Source organism: Heterocephalus glaber, unplaced genomic scaffold (genome assembly GCF_053883595.1).
Source record: "Heterocephalus glaber isolate CG9 unplaced genomic scaffold, H.glaber_assembly_v1.0 deba00001586, whole genome shotgun sequence".
In the NCBI taxonomy this organism is placed as follows: Eukaryota; Metazoa; Chordata; class Mammalia; order Rodentia; family Bathyergidae; genus Heterocephalus; species Heterocephalus glaber.
This window is the reverse complement of record NW_028258364.1, coordinates 8,921,489-8,946,881: the sequence shown is the minus strand read 5'-3', so window position 1 is coordinate 8,946,881 and position 25,393 is coordinate 8,921,489. Positions and strand designations below refer to the sequence as shown.

The 25,393-nt window shown below is 34.7% G+C and overlaps 1 protein-coding gene and 1 pseudogene across 1 annotated transcript; one reads left to right on the top strand and one right to left on the bottom strand.

Moving 5' to 3' along the window:
* Positions 1-1,683: 1,683 nt before the first annotated feature.
* Slc25a31 (solute carrier family 25 member 31) lies at positions 1,684-25,393 on the bottom strand. The gene is made up of 6 exons (XM_004854955.3): positions 24,243-25,393; positions 17,260-17,387; positions 8,595-8,712; positions 7,673-7,827; positions 5,950-6,075; positions 1,684-2,163 (listed from the first exon to the last, which is right to left on the bottom strand). Exons 1-6 carry the CDS (start codon positions 24,484-24,486, stop codon positions 1,963-1,965), a joined length of 972 nt encoding a protein of 323 aa, XP_004855012.1. The 5' UTR covers positions 24,487-25,393; the 3' UTR covers positions 1,684-1,962.
* On the top strand, positions 13,162-13,277 carry LOC147823404 (U4 spliceosomal RNA; annotated as a pseudogene).

Sequence of the window (25,393 nt, the reverse complement as noted above, 5' to 3'; positions counted from 1 at the left end):
TGCCACTGAGCTAAATCTCTGGCCTCTGAAAATGGAATTTTAGATATTATTTGGGGAGATAATTTTAAAGCAGGAAATTATATCTTACATAAGACTCTCTGGAAGATATAGACCTAGGGGGCCAGGGATTTAGCTAAGTGGTTCTGCCACCTGTCTCGCAAGTGCAAGGACCCAAGTTCGATCCCTGGAACCAAAAAAAAAAAAAAAAGATATAGACCTAGGAATTTAAGATAAAAATCATATTCATGTTAAATGTACTTTATGTATTTGCCAACATTAGTGTTAACATTTAGCAAAATTACTTATTAAATGTCTGGTTTTGCTCACTGTAAGTCATCTCTCATTAATACTTTATATTAATATATAGTTTTAGCTCAGCTCAAGACACTAATGTTTTTCTTTTAACTATACACCTCCTAGACTTTATAGATTTTGGTTTACCAATTTAGAATATATTTCTTTGCCCTTTACCTGTGCCTTTCAGAATTTTAGTCTTCTTTTGCTGGGAGTGATGGCACATACCATAATCTCAGGTATTAGGGAGGAGGATCCCAAGTTTGAGGCCAGCTTGTGTAACTTAGCAAGACTCTGTCTCAAAATATAATTAAAAGGACTGGGAATGTAGCTCAGTATTTCCTGGGTTAAACCTATATTACCACTAGTACAAAAAATGACTTCTTTCCTCCAAGCATTGGTTTGTACAAACTAAAATTCTTATACTATTTTCTTAATTTTTATATGAGAAAATAATTTGGTTAATTTTTGTGGACGTGATAGTTTAGAAGGAAAGTATTTTATATTTTGTTTCTATAACTTGTGTTATGTTGATCATCAAAAGAAATCACATTGAGAGTTTTCAAGAGTTATTTTTTCCCCTTGTGTGATACCACTAATATATATATTACTACTAATATATTAAAAAGTATAGTTTGGATTATTTTCTTTGAAATGTACTTTGCACCTGTACACCAGCAAGTCTGCCTGCTCCACTACACTTTCAGCCTCACAAAATCTCTGTTTATCCAACTAGCTTAACGTTCTTTTACCATTCAAACTCTGAAACACTCGGTATTTCAAATGCACTGTCTTCCACATGTCCGAAAAAAAAAAGAGTCTTGTACAAAACTTAGAGATGCTTATATTTTTCCAGAGAAACATCTTTTGTTCTCTCTAAGCCAGTTCCGACTCATGACAAAAGTTTTACTATCTTCTGCTTACTAATAAAGTTAAGGGTGATGGAAAAAAAGGCTCATTTACAACTTTAAATTACAAGTTTTAAACTTCCTTTATTGTTGATATGGAATACAAAAACTAACTTTCAAGGGGATATTTTTGTTACAAGAGAAATTCACACTTGGTAAGACTTTATTGTAAAGATAAAGATTAGCAGATAAACCATTTTAGGTCTTTTATTTTCCAATTAGTTTTACAGTGTCACTAAAGTCTTTATCAAATTTTAATGATCAGATCTATAATCTGTGCTTACCAAAGCTATATGACACTGTAAGTAACATACATAATAATACCTGAGTTGTCTTGGAAGAAAGCTTATTTATTCCACAGACATAATGATGACATCATCTCTTGATAAATTTCATGAAATATTTCTTATACTGTATGATTTTTTAAAAATGGGAAAACAGGTATATTAAATGAGTAGAAATTTAAAAGAAGATGCTTTCATTTCTTAGATTTCAGCATTATATAATTAAATTTTCATAGCAAATGTAAGAAAATAATTTTAAACAACATACACAATTTATAAGTAAAATGTCTCATTACAGTGAGTTTAATATAAGTGGAAACATACACTTATTTGTTTTTCAATAAAAGAAAGTCTATGCTTTATTGCAGAAATAGCACTTTAAGATACACTGACAGTAATAACGTCCTATCAAAATGTATACAAATGGCAGCATGTAATTTGTATGTGCAACAGGTTAGATGGATGCATTTTTCAATTTAATCTCCTGATGAACCACCTTTGATATCAATATTAAACAATTCTTTAATTTTATCATATAACACCAACACCAAAGCACCTCCTGTACCACGAAGGATGTTGGAAAAGGCACCACGAAAAAATGCATTGATTCCCTCATGTCGGTATATCTTCACAAAGCAATCTAAGGTTCCTTTGTACTGCCGTTCAGCCTCACCACTCTATATAAAGAAAAACAGTTTTACATCATTTATCTTAAAATACTTTTTGATCAGTAGTAAAGTTAAATAAGACTAATATTATGTTGAATTAGCTTATACTGAGTACTGTACCTTGTGCTCTGAGAATATTCATACTTTTCAGACATATTTGAAAACTGACCATATATCAGGATTAACAAATGTCAAATGATGGCATTACATAGACCACACCACAATTAAGTGAGAAATTAGGAGCAAAAAAGATGACTAGAAAAGTCACCTTTTTGAATGTTTGAATTAGGGGAAAATGCCTTAGAAAATACTGAAAACCAAACAATTGTAACACTCCTTAGCTAAATTTGTAAGATGCTGCTTGAGTGTTAATTTATAGAAAAATTAATGACCTTAATATTAGAAAACAAATTAATGAACCTAGACATTTAAAAAACCCTGAAAAAAGTACAGATAAGCAGATATAAGCAGATAGCCAGCAGTTAAAAAAGGGAAATAGAAAATAAATACAACAGAGTATATAAAAAGTCAATAGCTAATAGAAAATAAACGAAAGAAAGCATGCAAAGTATGCAACTCTTGAAATACTTTGTGGACAAATTTCTGGAAATAATTTTGGAGGGAAAAAGAGAAAAGGCCAGAAGGTTGTTAGAAACGGCAAAGGTCGGGCTGGGGATTTAGCTCAGTGGTTCTGCTGCCTGCTTCGCAAGCAAGGATCCGAGTTTGATCTCTGGTACCAAATAAGAAAAAAAAAGAAATGGCAAAGGTAACATGAATGAAGATGACCCACAGATTAAAGGTGCAAGATATGAAAAGCTTCATGACAACTCCCTTTGATGAAATGGATAAATTCCTAGAAAAGTGTAATTTTTCAATAGAATGGAATAATACTGTAACTGTTCATGAAATTTAGTTGTTCAAAACAGACTCATAAGGAAAATCACACATCCAGATAGTGAGTTCTACTCAACATTCAACGAATGTTTCCTTATAATCTTAACAGAAATTATTTTAGAGAAGAAGTGGGAAGACTTCCAACATATTTTGTGAGGCTTGAATAGCTTGATACAAAAGTCAAACTATGATAATACAAGGAATTAAAATAACAGTAATGTTAATGAAGTATGGATACCAAAGTCCTGAACAAATCAAATTGTCAAAAGGATACAAAACATAATACATTATGACAAAGCTAGGTTTACTTCAGGCATACTAGGTAAATTTAGCTCTGGAAAAGAGATTAGTGTAATACAATACAGTAACATTAAAAGAAAAATGACACAATCATCTCAATAGATACAGAAAAATAAATGTCATTCATGATTAAAAATTCTAACTTAGGAACAGAAAGTAACTGCCAATAAGATGGCAGTTTAATTATTAAAAAATCCTACATTTAGCATTAAGTTATGTAACACTAAAGGAATTCTTAGGATATCAGCTATTCTTTAGTATAAAACTGAATTAGGGGCCAGGGATTTAGCTCAGTGGCTTCGCCGCCTGCTGTGCAAGAGCAAGGACCCGAGTTCAATCAAAAAACAAACAAAACAAACAAACAAACAAAACTGAATTAGAGATCTCAATGGGTGAAGAAAGGCAAGAAAAAAGGTATAAGAATTGATAAGGGAGAGGAAAATAGAGTATTAACTGATCATCTATGTAAATAATCCTCAGAAGTGTGTACATATAAATTAACATTCCTAATAGGGTTAACAAAGTTGTAGAGCATAAAATTAAAATACAAAATTAAGCCTAACTGTCATAGGATATATTATGTACCCCTAAAATCATGTGCTGAGGAATTAAGGGCCAGTACCTCAGAATGTGACTGCATTTGGGGATGGGGTCATTAAGGATAATTAATGTTAAATAAGATCACCATAGTGGGTCCTAATCTAATAAGATTGTCCTTATAAGAGGAGAAAGAAAGAAGGACCATGAGAAGACAAAGGAAGAAGACAGCAAACTAAAAGCCAAGGTGAGAGGCCTTCAGAAGAAACCAACACTATCAACATCTTGATCTGAAGACTTCTAGCATTCAGAATAGTGAGAAAATTTGTTAAGTCATCTAGTTTGTGGTACCTGTTATATCAGCCCTACCAAACTGATATTCTCCCTCACACTCCCTCCCACACACAGTTTTTTTCTGTACCACTGTAAGAGTTAAGTTGTAGACGTCATGCTTCTTTATCCTTGGAAAAGTAAAGTATGTTAAATACTACTACCATTTTTTTTTTTTTTTGGATGGTACTAGGGATTGATCCTAGGGCCTCTGAAACTAAACCGAATCCCTAGCACCCTCTACCTTTTTTTTTTTGTTTTAAGACAAGGTCACCCTATGTAGTCCACGTAGACCTTGTACTCACTATGTAGCCCAGGCTAGAACCCTGCTTAGCATCCCAGAGTGCTGGGATTACAGGCATGTACCACCACACCCTACTTCCATGTATATTTTCTTAAAAAAAAAAAGAGATTATTTTTCAGTAGTAGGATTGAACCCAGAGCATTTGAACTGAGATATATCCCTAGCCCATTTTCCATTTTTAAAATCTCCCAATGTAGGATTTTGATGTTTGAGTTGATGGCTATGCCAATTATCCTGATTTGATTGGTACACATTGTATACATGTATTAAAATATTACACTGTACTCCATAAATCTATATAATTACTTGTTAAAATGATTTTTTAAAAATGTGTCAGTGTAGTAAACTAGAACTAGAATAGGAAGAAGAAACACAGATGTTAAAGAATAACTCTTAGGACTGTCTACGAGTGAAGTAAAAAAGGTTAGCCTTACCCTTCCAGGTGACTTACTGGATTCTTCTAAGACCATTTTATAAATAATAAAAATAAGAACCAAAGTTTGTAGAATTGTTTTGACAATTTAATGAATCAAAATCTAAAATGTTTGAGATAGTATATGGCACATAGGAAGTGCTATATTACTATGCTAGTTTTCTGGCCTCATTATTTTCACTTGGCCTCCTGAAACTTATGATCTGGCCAAAAGAATACTTTTCAAGCTCTACCTCAATCATCCCCCCACCCTGCTCCATGTTACGAATGTTCTCTCACTGTCTGGAAATAGCCTACTCACTGAGACTTTGCTCTTCAAGAAGCCACATCTAATCACTTTAAACATCTGGGTGCTCCTTCTCTATGCATTCCTAAAACCTATGCACATTTTTATTTAAACCATTAATTGTATATCTTTAATACTAGATTATAAATTTGGGTAAAGGATATGTCTTATTTATGTCACCAGAACTTAGGATAGATTGAACACTCAACTCAAAAATTTACTGAAGGAATTACTGTAACAAGTAACAGCAACGGAGATGGGATGTATCAAAATTTGGACTTAGGAATTTGTATTTAGATCACAGGTCATTATAAACAAGTTCTCATCCTTGGAGTTCAAAATTATTTATATTTATCAAAATGTAATAAATGATTATGTCAACGTCTTGTAACTGGGCATAATTCTACTTAATCTATCATTTTAGTTAAAATACACATACTCATTCAATCTCTGCCATCTCCCTCAACCCCTCAAATATATTTCTACAGAAGGTATTTCTGTTCTGATGGCAGATGAGTAAGAAGATTTGCTGGATGGTGACTATTTCATCTGAAAGAATATAAGGCAGAATATATCATAGTATTTACTTTAGCTAATTAAAACAAATGACTTGCCTTTCTGCTACAATTTCTCTAATATTTGAATAAATTACACCTAGATATCAAAGATATTGGAAAACTCAACTAAACTTACAAATTAAATATAAAATACCTGCATCATCATGCGTCTTCTAACTGTGTCAAAGGGATAAGACAGTATTCCAGAGCATGTGGTCACAACTTGAGCAATGAAAAACGAGACAAGAAATGGGGTTTCCTTTGGTTTTGGTAATAAGCCCTAGAAAAGAAAAATATGCCAAGTAACCATCTAAATTTCTGAGATATCTTAAATTCTAAACTCATGGGATAATTTTTATAAATATATGAAAGAAGGTACAATTATATTTAAAATGCAATGAAAACTCTTTGGATTTAATAGTAGCAAGTTCAGTAAGAAAGGCCAGTGACACACATTACCTTATTTCAAAGGTATAGTTGAAAAAATGGCGTATCTTCTGTTAAAGGGATATGTTTTTAATGAAACCAATGACTAGAAATGATGGCAGCCAATAAGCAAAAGAATTCTTCCATGGCTCTTCCTTGCGGAGTTGAAAAAATTGAAAGAATGCCTGCCATTATCATAAACAAATAATTTGATGAGTAGCTGTAAAGCTCTAAACTGGGAAGAAATATTCCTACATTTTTAAAATAACTATTGCAGGAGATAATAGAGAAAAGCAGAGGGACAGTAGATATACATTTTTCTATGATTATATGTACTTAGATGCTATAATTTTCACTAGTCTGTCTAAAAAATACACTAAAAACTGAAGTAATATGTCCACACCACAATAAAAATGACACTCAACTACATTTATACTAATGAGATGGTAGATATAAAATCTTCCTCAAGTTTAAATTTATTCAACAAGTAATGTTGACATCAGTTTCAGTGCTTCCTTTTGGAGGCATTTTGGTGTAGCAATTAAGCGTATGGACTTTTACATGTTATTAATAAATAAATTATTTAACTTTCCCAGGATATTTATCTTGAAAGTGAGGGTTTCAAACTATGCCAGAGAAACCTAAAGTGTAAGTAAGGCCCAAAATGTATAACAGATATTGTGAAATAGTAAGGAAATGTTCAACTGGGAAGGGGGGGCAGGGAGGAGTGGGGAGAAAAGAAGGAAGGGAAAAGGAGAAAAAGATAATAAAGGAAACAATGGAAACAAAGCTTTTGTAAATAAGGAGGGGGAAGGGGGTTGAAGGGAAGGGAGGGAAGGATATATCATTACAGGTACAAATTCCATATGATGAATGTTATCATCATACATATCTAAAATGTACCGATAAAATTAATTTAAAAAATAAAGTATGTCAGAACATTGAGAGGATGTAAAATACTTAACAAGCTTCCTAGAAATGAAAAGGCAAATTGCAAAGCAACTTGTAGAACACAGAATTTAATAGTATCTAATGGATAACCAAGGTATAACAACAATTAGGCTTTCCCACAATAGTAATAGTAAGTTATTAAATGCATATAAAAAGTGATAATAAAGTTTAAAAAAGCAGAAAAACTGATAGATGTTTTTCTATATGCTGAAGTTTTGATGATACAAGCCTAATTAGTATGTTTCCATGTGTCACATGGTGTACACTGCAAACATCATGAAAGCCTACGAGTTTGATACATGCTTTATATATAGTCAGATCCATAATACTTATAATTTAATTAGGTCATTGCAGTAATGATTAAATACAATTTCATGTCTCTGTTATCATTTATTTCGATTTGCATAATTAAAAGTAACATATATATTGAGCACATTACTAATAAGAATAAAAAGACATGAACATTTATTTAATATAACCAAGGTAAAGCCCCAAATTACCTTAACTGTGTCATAAGCTCCAAAATAAGAGGCTCGGTACACAATGATCCCCTGAACTGAAACACCAAACCCTTGGTATAAACCAACAATTCCATCTGATTTTGCTATTTTCACAATACAGTCACCTAAACCCTTGAATTGTCGCTCTTCAGGGCCTAAAATAAAGCCATTAAAAATTATTAGCAATGTTATATATCAAACACCTTAATCAAAAGTAAAGCAAACATTTTAGAGATCTAAATAACCTGAAACTTTCACCTAGAAAGAAGGTACAAATCAAAATCCTTCTTCTAGTCATGTAAGATATTCGAGATTTCAAGTAGTATTTTAAAAGAAATTAACTGAAAAATTAATCTCTCATAAAAGCAATCTAATTCAAGCAATCTGACTTAAAATACCTCATTATAATTACCACAAATAACTGCTTGGTGGCACACACCTGTAATTCTAGCACTCAGAAGGCTGAGGCAGAAGAACTGCCACAAGTTAGAGGCCAACCTAGGCTACATAATGAGTGCAAGGCCAGCCTAAACTACATAGTGAGACCCTGTCTCAAAAAATAAAAAATAAAGTTAAAATAAAATAAAATTACCAGAAGTTATTAGAAAATACTTAGGTGAGGCAAAGGGAATTTCCAAGATGAAAGTTATACATCTAACTTGGACAAGAATAAGGTACATGGAGAAATCACTCAGCAAAAAAAAAGAAACTGAGTTATAAGCAGCCTCTGTGTTCATTTTTCTATTAAAATGGGCCTTCCCCCTTTCTCTTTTAAGGTAAAAGAAAAAAAGTATACTTTAGGTGCTACAACTACCATTTGGTTGAGAATAAACTCATAGGCTGTATTTGATAACACTATTGATATAGCATAATTATATAATAAATAACACAAGGAAAAGTTAATATACCTAAAATTCCATACCTTTTCCAATATCAACACCTAACCGGGTTCGGGCAAAATCTAGTGGATACACAACACACAAGGATGTTGCCCCAGCAGCTCCACCAGAAGCCAGGTTTGCCAAAAACCATCTCCAGAACTGAAACATAATTTTTTTAAAAGTCCTTATTAAATTACAGATTCTGTTTAAAACATTTAGAAAACTATTTTTTGTAAATGTTAAAAACCAAATTTACAAGCTGCATTTATACAATTAAGCATGAATGATGATACATTACCCGTAGCTGTTTCTCCTCCATTCCCCTTCCCTTTCCCTCCCTCCCTCCCTCTTTTCCTTCTTTCCTTGGGAGTGGGGTGGGGTGATGAATAGAACCCAAGTCCTGGTGGATGACAGACATGTACTCTACCACAGAGCCACATCTCCAGCCTATAGTCTGTTTCTCACTAGGCAGCCTGGGCGATACACTTTAGATGCTGATGTACTTAAGTTCATGGATATTTTAACGTTCTCCAGTGAAAGAGGCCACATGAGATAATTAGCACTTTAGACTGCATACATTTTTTGTTAATGCTACTATTATTTTCTCCCGAGAAAAATTACACATGTACAAATACAAACTTTTAGTGTACTTAAGGTCTTCCTGAAAGAATCCATGGACCCCAAGTTAAGTACCTCTGACTCATAAAAAGGCCATAAAGTCTCACTAGGATACGGACACTGAACTTAAACCAGGTAAGTTTAAAAAAAAAGGTGAGCAATAATAAGAAAACAGAGTAAACACACAAAAAAAGCAGGTACAAACACAGACCAGGTGACTTGGGAGAGAAAGACAAAATCTAATTTGCTCCCTACAGCTATTTTTGGTTCAAATTCAAGTGTCAGTTATCATTACAATTATTCTCTTTTTTCCTGAAGTAATCAGAGTCAATTTCTTTCTGAAAACCCACATCAAACATGATATGCAGCATAAAGGTACTTGTATAGTAGATCATAAGTTCCATTTAACATCAGGCTTTAGTTTTGCTCTTGTTTTTGGAGGGAATTGGTAGTACAGTATTTTATTTTTTATTTATTTATTTATTTATTTATTTATTTATTTTGGTACTGGGGATCAAACTTGGGTCCTTGCGCTTGTGAGGCAGGTGGCAGAACCACTGAGCTAAATCCCTGGCCCTATAGTACAGTATTTTATAATGTCCCAATTTTATTCTGTAATTTTAGGTGAATTAAATTTGAATAGTTCAGAAATATATATTTAATTACGGTCAGATGATGACATGAAAATTGGCAGACACCAAGAATAATGTAGTTGAGTGGCATGTAAATTAAAGCTACTACTACTGGTCTACTAGTTCATCTGAGCTGTTGAAGAATAATTTTTTTTTTTTTTTTGGTACCAGGGATTGAACTTGGGTCCTTGAGCTTGCGAGGCAGCCAGCAGAACCACTGAACTAAATCCCCAGCCCCAAGAATAATTCTTTTTGATAAATATTTAAAATGAGCACTTTTAGGTTTAGCAGGTTGCTTTTCAACATTGAGGGCTCGTGGAAAAAGAAATAAGCATTTGAATTGAAACTGTTATGGAAAACCCAGGGAACAACATCACTGTAACCATTAAATATATTAAAGTAATATTCTGGTCAAGTTTAGGTTCTTGATATATTCTCCTGCTCTTATTTCTAATAATAATTTTAGATCTCAGATAGCTTTGGAACTTCTAATTTTCTGTTGGCCTGGAATGTCCTTCCTAGTTTATTTTAGGAAATGCTTATTGTTTTATGCTCTAAATTCAGGTTTTCCTTCATGAAATATTCTCTGATCTTCAACCCTCTAAAACTTTATATAATCATACCCTCTTTCTGTAGAAACTTAATCTGTCAGAGAAGTAAAGATGAATCACAGCACCAATACATATAAAGTGTCAACATGCCCTAGACTTTAAATAGTACTTACAACCATTTCCTATTTCAATTTATAATTATCTGTATACATTCATACTTCTATAGATTGTGAGTTTCTTGAGGTTAGGATTATTTAATTCTTTAACTGAGATATAGTTCATATAATTTATCCATGTAAAATATGTAAATCAATGAATTGTTAGGATATTATAAATTGTAATCATTACTATAGTTTTAAAACTTTCATTATGCCAAAAGAAACCTCATACTTGTTTTGTGTCACTAATATCTACTTTTGATCTGTATAGATTTGCCTATTCTGGATATAGTATATGAATGGAATCATATACTATGTCATCTTTTATGTTGTTTTTGTCTCATTTAACAATGTTTTTAAGGTTTATTCATGTTGGAGCATATAATACTACTTCACTCTGTATTACTGCAAATACAGTGGACTCTTGAGTTATGACTGGCCTCACATACAAACAAGTTGGGTAACGACTGGAATTTTAGTTTTAACTTACGACCAAAGTTACTACCCGAATGCCAGTCTTTCCTATGTGAGGTTGAGAAATCCTGGGCCAATGGCTCTCTAAGAACACTGAGATCTCCTTGGGAGAAAGTGTGGCATAAAATTATACAGGAGAGAGACTTTGAAGGCTGTGTAGAGGAGCCTGAACCTTCAACTAACCCTGTGGTCAACTGACCCTGATGACACTGTCACTATAACAGAGGCCATAAGCTTTCGGGTAGACAGTGGTGATGTTTAGGAACTGGTGGAGGAACACTCAGAGGAACTGTCTATAAAGAAACTTCAGTGACTTTTTGCTAAGCAGCAGTGAATGGCAGCTGAGGAGCTTTCTGAAGAGGAGGGGGAATATCAACAATCAGTGCAAGCAAAGTTCTTCTGAAAAAAAGGAAATCCTGAAAAAATGGACAGACCTCCAAACATTTGTAGAAAAGACCCACCCAGACAGAGAAAAAGCCAATCTTTGCATTCACTTGCTTAATGACAATGTCATGTCATACTACAAAAAGGTGTTAAAAGTCAGAAAGAGACAACCTTAAACCAGTTTTTACATCTGAAAAGGTTGGGACCTAATAAGCCAGAAGCAGGTCCTAGCAGGCTACAGACTTCCAAGGAAAGAAAGAACACCAGAGAGCCAGATTCCTGATGTTCTTATTGAAGGGGACTCTCCTTCCAAACAATAACCACCTTCCATTTCATCCTCTCTTCCTGCAAGCCAAAAATGTCAACTTGAATGGTGAGTACAGTATGAAATTGTTTCTGGTAAACAAGGCACATTTTATAACTTTTTAGTGAATCCTTTTTTTTTTTTTTTGGTACTGGGGATCAAACTCAGGACTTTGCTCTTGTGAGGCAGGCAGCAGCATCACTGAGCTAAATCCCCGGCCTTTTAGTGAATACTTTTCAGTGAATAACTTTTTAGAAAAATTATTTGTGTTCTGGTAAATTATGCACATTCTATAACCCTTTTTGATTACAAAAAGTTTAGTCAGGGGGTGCTTTGAGAGGTTCAAAATGCATTATGGGGGGTGGGCCAGGGATTTAGGTCAGTGGTGCCACTGCCTGCCTTGAAAGCACAAGGTCCCTAGTTCGATCCCGGGTATCAAAAAAAAAACAAAAACCAAAAAACGCATTATGGGTATTCCATTATTTCTTATGGGGAAAAATAATCTTGACTTACAGCCAACCTAAGTTACAACCAGCCCTTGCAAACAAATTGAGTTTGTAAGTCAAGGGTCCACTGTATTATTCTTTATTATGGATATACAGTAACAAATTTATTTATCCACTTATCAGTAGAGAAATCTGGAGTTGTTTTTTTTTTTACTTTTTGGAGGCCAACAGTCTTCACTCAGAATCTGTTTATTTCACAAATAAGTCATAGGCTCTCACCCAGAAATATGTATTCAATCAATACTATTTAATAAAGTACAAGTACACTGGTGACACCACTTAATTTTTCCAGACTCTGATGGCTCCTTTTAAGTGAAGCCCCTCAGTTCTGTGTAAATATCTATGATCATATAAGACAATTAGATCAAGAGATTGCCTGTGACATCAGGGTAACTAATCCATAGAAATCTGGCAAACCAAGATGAGCTAGGCAGAGTCATCTCTCTTTTGGGAATCGAAGCATGGGTATCTAACCTTTTGGCTTGCCTGGGTTGCACTAAGTAAAGAGGAATTGTCTTGGGGGCAGTCTACACTCAAGTACCGTGCAATCAAGACATGAAAAATTTCAGTAAAAGTCACATAATAATGTTAAAAGTTTATAATCTTTTGGGGCCACATCACTAGCTGTCCAGGACGCATGCTGTAGGAACAGAAATGGAAAACTTACTAAGTAACTTAAAAAAAACACTTCAGACTTCATTGAGACACTGAAAGCTGCAGATAGATCCCCTACTAAGAATAATCACACATGTATAAATATATACTTTTAGTGTGTTCAGGTATTCCTGAAGCATCAATGCATCCCAGGTTAAGATGCGCTGCTCTGCAGAAAGATCTTAAAAGATGACTATGATATTATTCTGGAACTTAAAAGGAATAAAAAATAAGTTAAAAGTGAGCAATATTGAGAAAGAATGAATATACACACAAAAATCAGGTAATTAAATCTATAATAGGTAACTTGGATGAGAACAACAAAGAAACTTTGTGCAGTAGCTTTATCATAGTCAATGAGGTTTACCTGAGGTGTGATTTTTGCTAATTTGGTCCCTAGAGCTGACTTTGGTTCAAGGTCAAACTGTCAGTGTATGATTACAATAAACTCTTTTTTCCCTGAGGCAATTCCAATCATTCTCAGCTTCTTAAAATTAGTACAATAAGTCAAACCAAACATGGTATGTAGCATAACGGTATAGAGTAGATCTTAAATTCTATTTAATCTTTTTTTTCCTTCCTAGGTGCAAGAAGGCAGATTACTGACTTTTTGGGTAGATAACTGGGTGAATATAATTTATCATTCAAATCAGGACACTTCCGATAGTGAAAATCAGAGCTATGAAAAAAATGACACAATTAGGCCGAACATGTATTAATAGTATGGCCAATCTGTTGACAGAAGATTGAGAAGGGAGAATACAAGGAAGGAAAGAGAGGAAAGAAGGAGACAGAGCATGGTGGCAGAACTTGTTTATGCAGAATGATTCTGAAAGTGTTTGTGTAATAAAACCTGCCCCATCATTTTAAAACTGAAAACAAAATAGACTCAGGACAGGCAATGTATAAGTATTAATGAGTTTCAATTATTATGTTAATAATTTAAACTATTAATATATTATAAATTCCTCCTGTTATTTATTTCTAGTTTCACTCCATTATGGTCAGAAAAGATATCTGATATGATTTCAATCTCCTTACATTTGCTAAGACTTGCTTTGTGGCATAACATGTGATCTATCTGAAGAATGTTTCACGTGCATTCAGGAAGAATGTGCATCCTTCAGCTGCTGAATGGAATGTTCTGTATATTTCTGTTGTTACGTCCATTTAGTCTAAAGCATAGTTCAATTCCAATGTTTCCTTACTGGTTTTCTATCTGGAGGATCTGTTCATTGTATAAATTGAAATACTGAGATGGTCATATGGTTTTTGTCCTTCATGCTGTTGATGTGCTATATTTATTGGTTTGTATATGTTGAGCCATCCTTGTATCCCTGGGATGAATTCCACTTGATCATGGTGAATAATGTTTTGAATATTGTATTAGTTACCTTTCTTGTTGCTAAGACAAAATACCCAACATCCAAGGTTTAAAGGGAAAGGATTTATTTAGCTCACAGTTCGTAGAAATTTCAGTCCATAATTGGCTGGCTCCAAGGCAGGATAAACGGCAAATAGGCATTGCAGAGAAGAAAAACATGGCACACACAAGGTAGCAAAAAGCAATAAGGGATCTTAACAGTGTCTTTCTGCTCCTTTTATCTTATTCAAACAACTGGGATTAGGACATAGGTATCTAACCTTTTGTCTTGCCTGGGTTGCACTAAGTGAAGAACTGTCTTGGGGGCAAGTCTACACTCGAGTACTGTGCAATCAAGTAATGAAAAATTTCAGTAAAGGTCACATAATAATGCTAAAAGTCTATAATCTTTTGGGGCCACATTACTAACTGTCAAGGGCCAAACCAATCCTCACATGTAGTGGTTTAGTAATCATTGCATGCCCTTAATCCAAGCATCACACACTCTAGATTCACCCACCTCCAAAAAATATTGCATGAGCTTTGGGGGGACATCTAGACCCAAAGCATAACAAATGTGCTGTTATATTCAGTTTGCTTGTATTTCATTGAGGATTTTTGTATCAGTGTTCATCAAGGACTATGGCCTATGTACCCGTCTCATAGAATGTGTTTGGAAAAATTCCCTCCTCTTCCATTTTTTGCAATAATTTAAGAAAAACTGGTATTAGTTCTTTAAATGCTTAGAAGAACTCAGCAGTGAAGCTGTCTGGTCCTGGGCTTTGCTTTTGTAGATGTTTCACTACTTGTTATTGGTCTGTTTAGATTTTTATCTTTTTATTTTTCTGTATGGGTTTTTTTTTTTCTTTTTCCATTCAGGTTTCCTATTTCTTCATGATTCAGTCTTGGTAAGGTGTGTGTCCAGGAATTTGTCCATTTCATCTATGTTATAAAACTTGTTGGCGTTTAGTTGTTTGTACTAATGTCTAATGGTCCTTTGTATGTCTGTGCTGTCAGGTGTAAAGTCTCCATTATCAAGTCTGACTTTGAGTCTTTTCTTAGTCCACCTTAGGGTTTGTTTATCTAGATATTGTTTATCTATTCAAAGAACCAGCTCTTCACTTATCTTATATTTTTTAGTCTATCTTTTTATGTCTGCTGCGTTATTATTTCTTTTACTAATTTTGAGTTTGGTTTGTTTTTGTTTCTTGAGATGTATCATCAGTTACGTACTTGAGGTATTTTGGCTACAAGTGTTGCTTATACAAACTCAGTTGTAGCATAACACATTACTCGTGTTTATGGTAATGCTGTGTAAAACACTACACTGCTAACTGTATAAAAGTACAGCCCACATATTATGTGTAGTACATATTAGTACACACTTGATAATAATAAATGACTAGTTTACTTGTGTATTTACTACACTTTTTATTATTTGAGTGTACTCTTATTTATTTAAAAGCTTACATAAAACAGTATGCCATTATTACAATCAGCAGCCTTATACATCTTATGATTACTACGTCTCTTGATCACATCACTTTTTCTTATTCTTAATTTAATCTGTTTTCTTCTTTGTGTGTGCTGTGTATTGGACCCAGGATCTTACAAATGTAAGACACATATTTTACTACTGTGATATGCCTCCAGGCCTTCCCTTCTGCTTGATTTAATCATGTGCTTTGTTCAACATGGTCCTATGAGTAATAAGCCTATAAAAATATACACATACATATATCACATATCCTAGGTGTGTGGTAGCTACACTATCTAGGTTTGTGTAAATACATCCTGTTACCAGTGACGAAACTGCTTAATTATACATTTCTCAGAATGTATCCCCATTATTAAGCAATGTGATCTATTTTAACGTTAGTCTTTTAACTTTTATATTTGAGTTAAATGTGATGTACAAATCATCTTTACAGTATTAGATTATGAACTTGACTACATAGTTGTCTTTTCCAGTGAGCTTCCATGTTTTCATATTACTACTTAGTGTCCTTTAATTTAAACTCAGAGAATTCCCTTTAGTATTTCTTTTAAGGTTGGTCTCATGGTGATGACATCCTTTAGATTGTTTATCTTGGAATATCCTTATCTGTTCTTTATTTCATTTATTTATTTATTTATTTATTTAGGCACCGGGGATCGAACTCGGGTCCTCATGCTTGCGTAGCAGGCAGCGAAACCACTGAGCTAAATCCCTTGCCCTGTCCTGTATTTTAGTAGGACAACTTTGCCAGGTATAGTATTCTTAGTTGGCATTTTTTTGGCATTTTTTTTTTTCTTTTAGCACTTTAAATATGTCACCCTCCTCCTCCTGGTCTTTATATGTGATGATTTCAAGATTTGCTGCTTTCAAGATTCTTTGTTTTTGGGCTGGGGATTTAGCTCAGTGGTTCTGCCACCTGTCCCGCAAGTGCAAGGACCAGAGTTTGATCCCCAGTACCAAAAAAAAAAAGATTCTAGCTTGAAGTCCTCTGGGCTTCATCCATAGCCATCCCAAGGTTTGAGAATTTTTAAAACAGTTTTTTAAAATAAGTTTTCTTCCTCTTTTTCTCCTCCTTGTGCTTCCATAATTTTTATGTGCATACATTTGATGGTATCTGATACTTCCCTATATTTTCTCCACAATTTTTCATTTTTTTTCTTTAATTGAATAGTTTCAAATAACCTGTCTTTGAATTCAGTAATTCTTTCTTCTGCATGATGGAGTCTGTTGTTCAAGCTCTCTAGTGGGTTTTTCAGTTTTGTCACTGTATTTTTTAGCTCCTGAATTTGTTTGGTTCTTTTTTATGGTTTCTATTTTGTTAAGATTCCCATTTTGATCATATATTCTTTTCCTACTTTCATTTACTTCTGTGAACTGAGGTACCATTACCTTCTTTTGGAAGGGCCCTGGATCATTAAATCCCCCCAAACCATAAGCCAAGTTAAACCCCTCACTCATCCTTTAAGCTGTGTTGAGTATTTTGTCCCAGTCACAGGAAAGCGAACACAACAGGTAAGACAAATCTAACCATTTTTAAATTTTAGAGATGTTGAAATATAATTACCTGTTTTTCTTTATTAACTCCAGACATGAAGATTTGCTTGTATTTGTCCTTAAAAGCAAAGTTTAGAGCTTGTGTTGGAAAATATCGGATAACATTTGCCAGATTGCCTCTCCAATAACTGAAGAAACCTACAAAAGGAAACATACAAATATATAAACCCACATTGCATTGTTATTAAAGAATTTCCAGTTTTAATAAATTTAACTATTTGAACTAAGACATATTCTTATGAGAAAAGTTTTCTAAAACATGCATGTCTTCACAGAAAGAAGAAAGGTCGTGTTAACTATGCAGTCTACTGCAATTAGTGAATTTTTAAAAAAGCCTTGAACACTTAAAATTCATAGAAAGCATTAACAGTTGAATACAGAGATCTTTAAGAGTAGAAACACAGAGTTTATTAAGATTTGACAGAAGTTAATAACTGTCAGCCTCATTCCCAAACCTTGATGTACAACTCCTATGATGACAAGGCTGTTACAAGTGAGTATGGTGAAAAGAACAAATATATCTACTTACTGGTTTGTACATATACCCAAGAGAATGAGAAAAGGATTTTTAAAAAGCTAAAGTGCCTTTGTTTTTATATCATGGAACCATTTTTTTTTTAAAGGCAGAGAGGTTTAATTTGTCTCATGTTCTGGAACCATTCATCATAAATGGGGGCTGGAAGTTTGGCCAGAAAAGGGATCCACTTCAATTGAAGGCACTTTCCAAAAATCTGAAAAATACTGGAAAAAACTAAGGTCAATAATCTCGCCACCTCAATTTTAATGGACTGACACCTGTCACAATTCAGTCACTGTGTAACTGTTGAAATTCAGAACTATTATATTCCAGAATGAAACAATCACCTCACACCTGTTAGAATAGCTATTGAGAAATGGGAATCCTTATATGATGTTGGTGAGGATGTAAATTAGTACAGCCCTTTTGGAAATCAATTTGGATGTTCCTCAAAAAGCTAAAAATGCAACTACCATATGATCCAGCAATCTCATTACTGGATATATATTAAAAGAAACTGAAGTCAATATATTGATGGGATAGCTGCATTCCCATGTTCCATGCAGCATTATTCACCATATTCAAGATATGAGATCAACCTACACATTCATCAGCAGAAGAATGGATACAGAAAATCTGGCATGCATACACAATGAAATACTATTCAGCCTTTTCAAAGAAAATTATGTTATTTGCAATATGTGTGAATCTTAACATTATGTTAAACGAAACAGTCAGGCACAGAAAGACAAATGCTGCATGATCTCACTTATGCATGGAATCTAAAAAGGTTGAACTAATATAGTGGTACCTCAGTTCACAAACAAAAGTGGCAAATTATTGTTTTTGTTGGCAAACTACACTGGGTGACAAACATGACAGTGGCCACTTCTCCCTTACAAACACAAAAGTGGCCATCTTTTCCAAAACCATGGAACAAATTAAGTTCATGAACCAAGGCACCACTGTACCATAGAAACAGAGTAGAATGGTAGGTACGAGAATATGGGGGTTGGCAGGGAAAACTAACAGTGACATGTTTAAAGGCACAAAATCTCAGTTATGCAAGATGAGTAAATTCTTGATGTCTAATGTACACCATGGTGATTATAGTTATTCTTAAATAGTCTATGTATACTTGAAATTTACTATAGAGTAGATCTTAAATGTTCTAACTACACACAAATATAATAGATGTTAAAAACCTTGATTGTGGTAATCAATAAACAATGTATACATGTATCAAATCATCATGTACATAGTAAATATACACAAATATATTTGTTAATTTTCTCCAATAAAGTTGAGAAAATTATTCTTTAGGCAGTATTTAAAAAATGATAATTTGCTAAAATGGTGATATCTTTCTCTCTAAAGCACAGGATCTGTTAAGTGATCTAATTTCTAAGAAAAAAAAATCTCTTCAAAATTTAAGACAATTGAAAGAAATTCACTTCGAACTTAATTCTGGAGAAACAAGTTAAGACTTAAAATGGAACTCATAAGAATATGTCCAACTTGGGGCCGGGGATTTGGCTCAGTGGTTTTGCCGCCTGCTGCGCAAGTGCAAGGACCTGAGTTCGATCCCTGGTACCAAAAAAAAAAAAAAAAAAGAATATGTCCAACTTACTACCCAATAATAGGAATGCTAGGCATGTTTGGATACATAGTCTAGACTGCAAAGCTCCAACATGTCTTGATGGTGTCAGTGTTAAAAAAAAAGTGAGCATAACTCCCAAGCACTATATATTTTTCAAAAACATCTACCTTTGCAACTATACTATTATGTACACTTGTAAAACATACTCAACATATAAGTAAAAGGAGATAGTGACTCTTTTAAAGCCTTTTATTTGATATCTAATGCATAGGAGACACTGTTCTATCCACTGGAGATAGTACTAGGAACTAATTTCTTGGCCTTACAGTGCTTATATTTTAAGGGAAAGGGGCTGGGAAGACAGAAAACAAGTATTTCTAACTGGTATAAGAACAAAGCAAAATAATATAGTATATGGATAAAGGAAATGAAGAGGTATTCAGACAGAATTTTCAGGGGAAACTTAAAATGTTAGTTGATACTAAAGCTTAATTGAGCATTTATTTGAGGTATTTTGTTTCAAGTATCTTGCTAGTCATATTTCAAACTACAATTTGCTATTATCCTAAAGCACAGGTAAGGTGAGTTTCATTTTTGAGAACAGTATTTATGAATTTGTATTTCAAGTAGTCTTCTTATCTCATGTCTGACTAGATTATCATCATTTCTACATTGAATGACCAAGTAATTCTCAGAGTAAATGGAATCAGCTGTTATTCTTCATTCTTTGTTTTTTGGCTATGTTATTTTCTTGTGATTCATTTGATAGTATTATCCTCAATTTGCTTTGTTTTGGAAGAATCTTAAAAGTTTTGTTATGTTTTCAGGATTTAATTATAACTTGATAATAGAATCTATAAAACCACTTAATTGGGTAAACATCCTTAGGATGGAAAGAATGAGATAAAGAAGATAATAGAGAACATATACTTGTGTCTTCTGAGATTTCATTTCACATTTCCTAAGTAAAGGAAGTCAATAAAATTAGACAATATTAAAAAACAAGAGAAACTTTAGAACACTTGAGATAAACATGTGTCTTGATTTTCCAAAGTGATAGAGAAGGTGAATCCCAGAAAATATAATCTCTGACTATAGATTCGACTAAAATTCCAGAATGATCTAGCATGGTTATTTTCAACCCAACAGACTTGACTCCTATAAACAATAAATATTTTATTCCTTGTGCTATCCACAAATGAAATAAAGTCATTAACCACCTTGTCAATTTTTTAAAAAATCAAGATAATGCCCTCAACTGTCATATAAAGAGAAATGAAAGGAATTCACTTATTTTAAGGAAATAAGGAAGTTTTTATTCCTTTAATTTTTATTCCTAAATTAAGGAAATAAGGAATTTAAAGGATTTACTCATTTTAATAAATTGGTAAGCTATCACCATGTTATAGATATGACAGTCAAATACTGTATTTGCCTCTACTTATAATGAATCTGTTGTAATTAAGACACATTGAATTCTGATAGTCTGACAGGAGTATCACAAGTTCAAGCCTGGGCAATTTAGCAATTTAGTGTGACTGTGTCTCAAAAATAATAGGCTGGTAAGTAGCTCCATGTAAAGACTCTGGGTTCCAATTCAAAAATGGGCATCTGAAATGAACAGACATTTCTCAAACAAAGAAATAAAAGCAGCAAATAAATATATGAAAAAATGTTCAACATCACTGCTCATTTGAGAGATGCAGATGAAAACAACACTGAGATTCCACCTCACCACACAAAGAATGGCTGCTATCAAGAAATCAACCAGTAACAAATGCCGGTGGGGGTGTGGGGAGAAAGGAACCCTTCTCCATTGTTGGTGGGAGTGCAGACTGGTGCAACCACTATGGAAATCAATATGGAGATATCTCAAAGAACTAGGGCTAGAGGTCCCATTGGACCCAGCTATTCCCCTGCTGGGTATCTTCCCAAAAGAATTAAAAGAATCATACCACAGCAATATATGTGCACCCATGTTTATAGCGGCACAGTTTGTAATAGCTAAAGCTTGGAAACAGCCCAAGTGCCCATCAACTGGAAACTGGATAAAGAAGATGTGCTTTTTTAATAAAATGGAGTACTACTCAGCCATAAAGGAGAAATTAGAGACATTTACAGCTAAATGGATGCATACTGAAGCCATACTCTTAAGTGAAATAAATAGGACACACATGTGTAAATACCTAATAGTTTCTCCTGTGTGAGAAACTGAAAGTGTAAATAAGGATTAAAATGAATAATTCATAATTTGAAATAGGAAAAGGTCCAAAGGTGTAGGGGTGGTGGGAGGGGAAGGGAAAAGGAAAGAAGGGAAAGGAAAAATTATGGGAAAAGAAAAAAAAGATGGAAATGAAGTCTATGTAAATAGGGAAGGGTGGAGGGGGTGAAGGGTGCACAGGTAATGGGGAAAAAAATAAGAACCAAGAGACATCATGTACAGGTACAAGTACCCAATGATAATGTAAACGTATTGTATACTTAAAATGTACCAATAAAAGAATTTAAAATAAAAGACTCTGGGTTCAATCTCCCGTGTAACACACACAAAAGATACACAGACATCGACATTTTAAAAGAAGGGCTTATTTAGTAAATACATTTGGACATATACACAAACAATGATTGTGAATGAAGTGATGACAAACATTATATAACAGGTAGACAAATTTTAAAAGTACAGCTGCTGACATAGTTTTCACAGTAATGACCAACTCTTCATAAAGTTCTGAACAAAAGTATAATTTTTCCTCCACTTCCATATATGGTAGTTGTAATACTGGAATCAGTGTATAAAGCTATATTCCATATAGTTTGCATTTCTAAGTAATTCAGAATTAAGTGCTAGGATTAGATAATAATAAACAAGCTTTACTGATACTGGGGATTGGACCCAGGGCCTCATGCATGCTAGTCAAGTGCCCTGTTGCCGAGCAACATCCCCAGACCTTCAACTGTTACCATATTTAGTTTCTCTCAGTAGGTGAATCTCATTTGCTACTTCATGGGAAAAAAATACAAGCCATTCCTTTCCTATATCTCACAGTGAATGTTGTTTTTCTTTCTCCTCTACCTCAACAGTGCCCTCATTCTTTCCCACAGCTAAATTCTACAAATTGTATTGTACTCTCTGGCTGCTTGTCATCTGTCCATTCTTGCTCCAGTGCTCACTCGCTCTCTTCTTCCCTTTGTGGTCAAAATTTTAAAAGAATAGTCTGTATTGGTCACTACTACTTCAGCCCTAATGAATTATTCAGTACCATATATTGCACTTTTAAGCGCTTCACAATGTGTTATTCAGTAAAATAAGTATTAAAAAAAATAAACAGATTTACTGCTATGCTGATGTCCAGTGGAAGATATAAAAGTCATTCAGGTCGCAGGGTGAGTCTTAATTGTGTAGGACTGGACTGTGCCTAGCCATAGATATGTACAGCATTTCTGACCCTTGCATTTCCTATCATTGCAATTTAGGATTATAACTCCCTTTGTACTAAAGAAACTTTCTCTATACGTTTCCGAAATTGCCTCTAGATGGCAACATCATCCTTATTTTGAATTACCAATCCCTTAGCATAAGCTATATTAGGGTGTATTTGTAGTAATGCCTTTGTACATAAAAATAGAAAACATTTTAAAGCTCTGCTTATGATTATCTCATCTTAAAAGGTAAAAAAGCAGAGATTAGAGGAATATTTAGCATTAACTCAAGTTAGAAGAGTCATATTGACTATGTTTTGGTTTAAATAGTTTTAAAAAAAACATTTAAATTACAAAAATATAGCACTACATTTTAAAATTTTTTATTTATTTTTTGGTACCGGGGATCAAACTCAGGACCTTGCACTTGCAAGGCAGGCGGTGGCACCACTGAGCTAAATCCCTGGCCCAATATAGCACTATATTGACTATGTTTTGGTTTCAATAGTTTAAAAGCATTTGAATTACAAAATAAATATTGCACCGGTCAGCACAATCCGACTAAAAACTTCACTTCACTTTATCTGACTAATTAAAGCAGATGAGCTAACCTTAAAAAGGCCTGTATTTCTGAGAGGTCTTAGAATAAATATAGGCCAAGGAAGATGGGTTCTTACTATTGTAAAAGCTTAGGGGCATTTACTTTGCAAAATGAATGAGAACGGGGAGAAGCAAACCACTTGCTATGAAGTATCTGAATTTAACTCACAGATAGGGATTCTAAATGCAATTTGCCTTAAGACTGTACTCCACCTCTACCACCACATAAATTCTACCCAACAAAGCAGAAAAACCTGTAACATCCCTGGGGAGAAACTTGTTTTCTTTTTCGTAAAGGCCAGGGATCTTGCTACTTGCCCAGTCTGACCTGAAACTCCCTGGTTCAAGTGATCCTCTTGCTTTAGTCTCTTCAGTACCGCAGACCAAGACTGGCTAAAAAAAAATGCTTTTTTATGAGAGGATCCTACCCTAGACCTAGGTGTACAAGAAAGGATTGCTCTGGACTTGAAGGCACTTCAACTGTTCACAAAGTGTTTTCATTACTTATTTCCTCAAGCCATTTCAATATTAATGGGAAAAAAATAATATCCAGCAGTGTGCCTAATAACATCTCCCTCAATTCTGGGAAGTCAGTTACTTTCTGGGACAGTCCAGGTGTACCAAAATGTCAATCGTGCTGCAAAAGAAATTTAGGGAAACAGACGATGGTCTGGTCTTCAAGAGGACTGGTTAGGTTTAAAGCCTTTTTGGCCCTGGTAAAGCAGAGCCTAAGGTTGGTCAAGTAACAAAATTCTGGAAGGTTAAGACATGGCTAACAGTCGTGACCATGTCCCCCACCCCCCACCCACCGCCATTTAGGAAGAGGGGAGAGGCGGTCTGGGTCTGCCATACGCACCCTGTTCGCGAGGAATCCGCACCAGGCAGTCCACCATGCCTTTGTACCGTGCTTCGGGACTGATCTGCTTCGACGACACCTGCACCTGCAACAGCAGCTTCACTCGCTCTATGGGAGCCACGGCTGTCTTGGACACAGCCGCGGCGATCCCGCCAGCCAGCAGGTCCTTCCGAAAGGATGCAGCGTCAAACAACGGCTTTTCTGCCTTCTTCTCCGGCTTCTTCTTAGCAGGCTCACGCTGCATTGTGGGGTGACGAACTTAAAATCCCACAGCAGTCGTTTAAATCAAGGCTGAGACGAAGACCCAGCGAAGGAAACCGCATAAGCCGTTTCCTGGCGGCAAAGTGGCGCTAAGGACGCTGGGAGGCAAGCACGCGGGGAAGGCCCCACCCTCCGGGAGCTGTGCAGGTGCGTTCAACGGCCTTTGCGCAGCTGATTCCTGACACGTGACTGTCAGCACATGGCTCTTGACTGATGGATCCTAGGCACACTATGCAGTCATGCACATAGGTGCACACATCTAGGTGCAGGGGCTCTGTTCTGGTACGCAGGGTTGGGTGGTGGCAAACTCAGAACAGCACAGAAGTGGCTCAGAGAGTGGGTTGTGTGAGGAAATTTAGCAGCAGAAACCAGGACAGACCAGTAAATGGGAAAGTCAATCAAATGGGAAAAAACAAATTTGATTTTAATTCCCCTTTCCCCTTTACTTTTTGTTGGAAATCACATAATCTTGTTTAATTTAGCTTATCATTGGCTTTGCTGGTTGCTAATCCACTAGGATAATTCAACATTTTGGGGGATTTTTTGTTGTTGTTGTTTGGTTTTTTTGAGACAGGGTCTCACTATGTAGTCCAGGCCTTGAAGTCATGTAGCCAGGGGTGGCCTCGATCTCACAGTGATCCTCCTGCATAAGCTTCCCAAGTGCAGACATTACAGATGGTCGCCACTACACCCAGGCAAGTGTCTTATGGTACACCTTTTCTAATATTGTCACTAGCCAAAAAAAAAAAAAAAAAAAAAAATTCATGTAGGCCAGTAGAATTCTAGACAAGGAATCTTGTTAATATTTTTATTACCTTATATAAAACCAGTTGGCAAGTTATCATATACTGTACTTGGAATTGCTTCCTTTCCACAGTTCATCTGTCCTT

Excerpts from the sequence above, each read along its gene's own strand:
- Slc25a31 (XM_004854955.3), bottom strand. The coding sequence starts at position 24,486 with ATGCAGCGTGAGCCTGCTAAGAAGAAGCCGGAGAAGAAGGCAGAAAAG. Across the intron at positions 8,713-17,259 it reads GAGTTAATAAAGAAAAACAG|TTCTGGAGATGGTTTTTGGC; the intron begins GTAATTATATTT and ends ATTATGTTTCAG. Across the intron at positions 6,076-7,672 it reads GAGCTTATGACACAGTTAAG|GGCTTATTACCAAAACCAAA; the intron begins GTAATTTGGGGC and ends TTTCTTTTCTAG.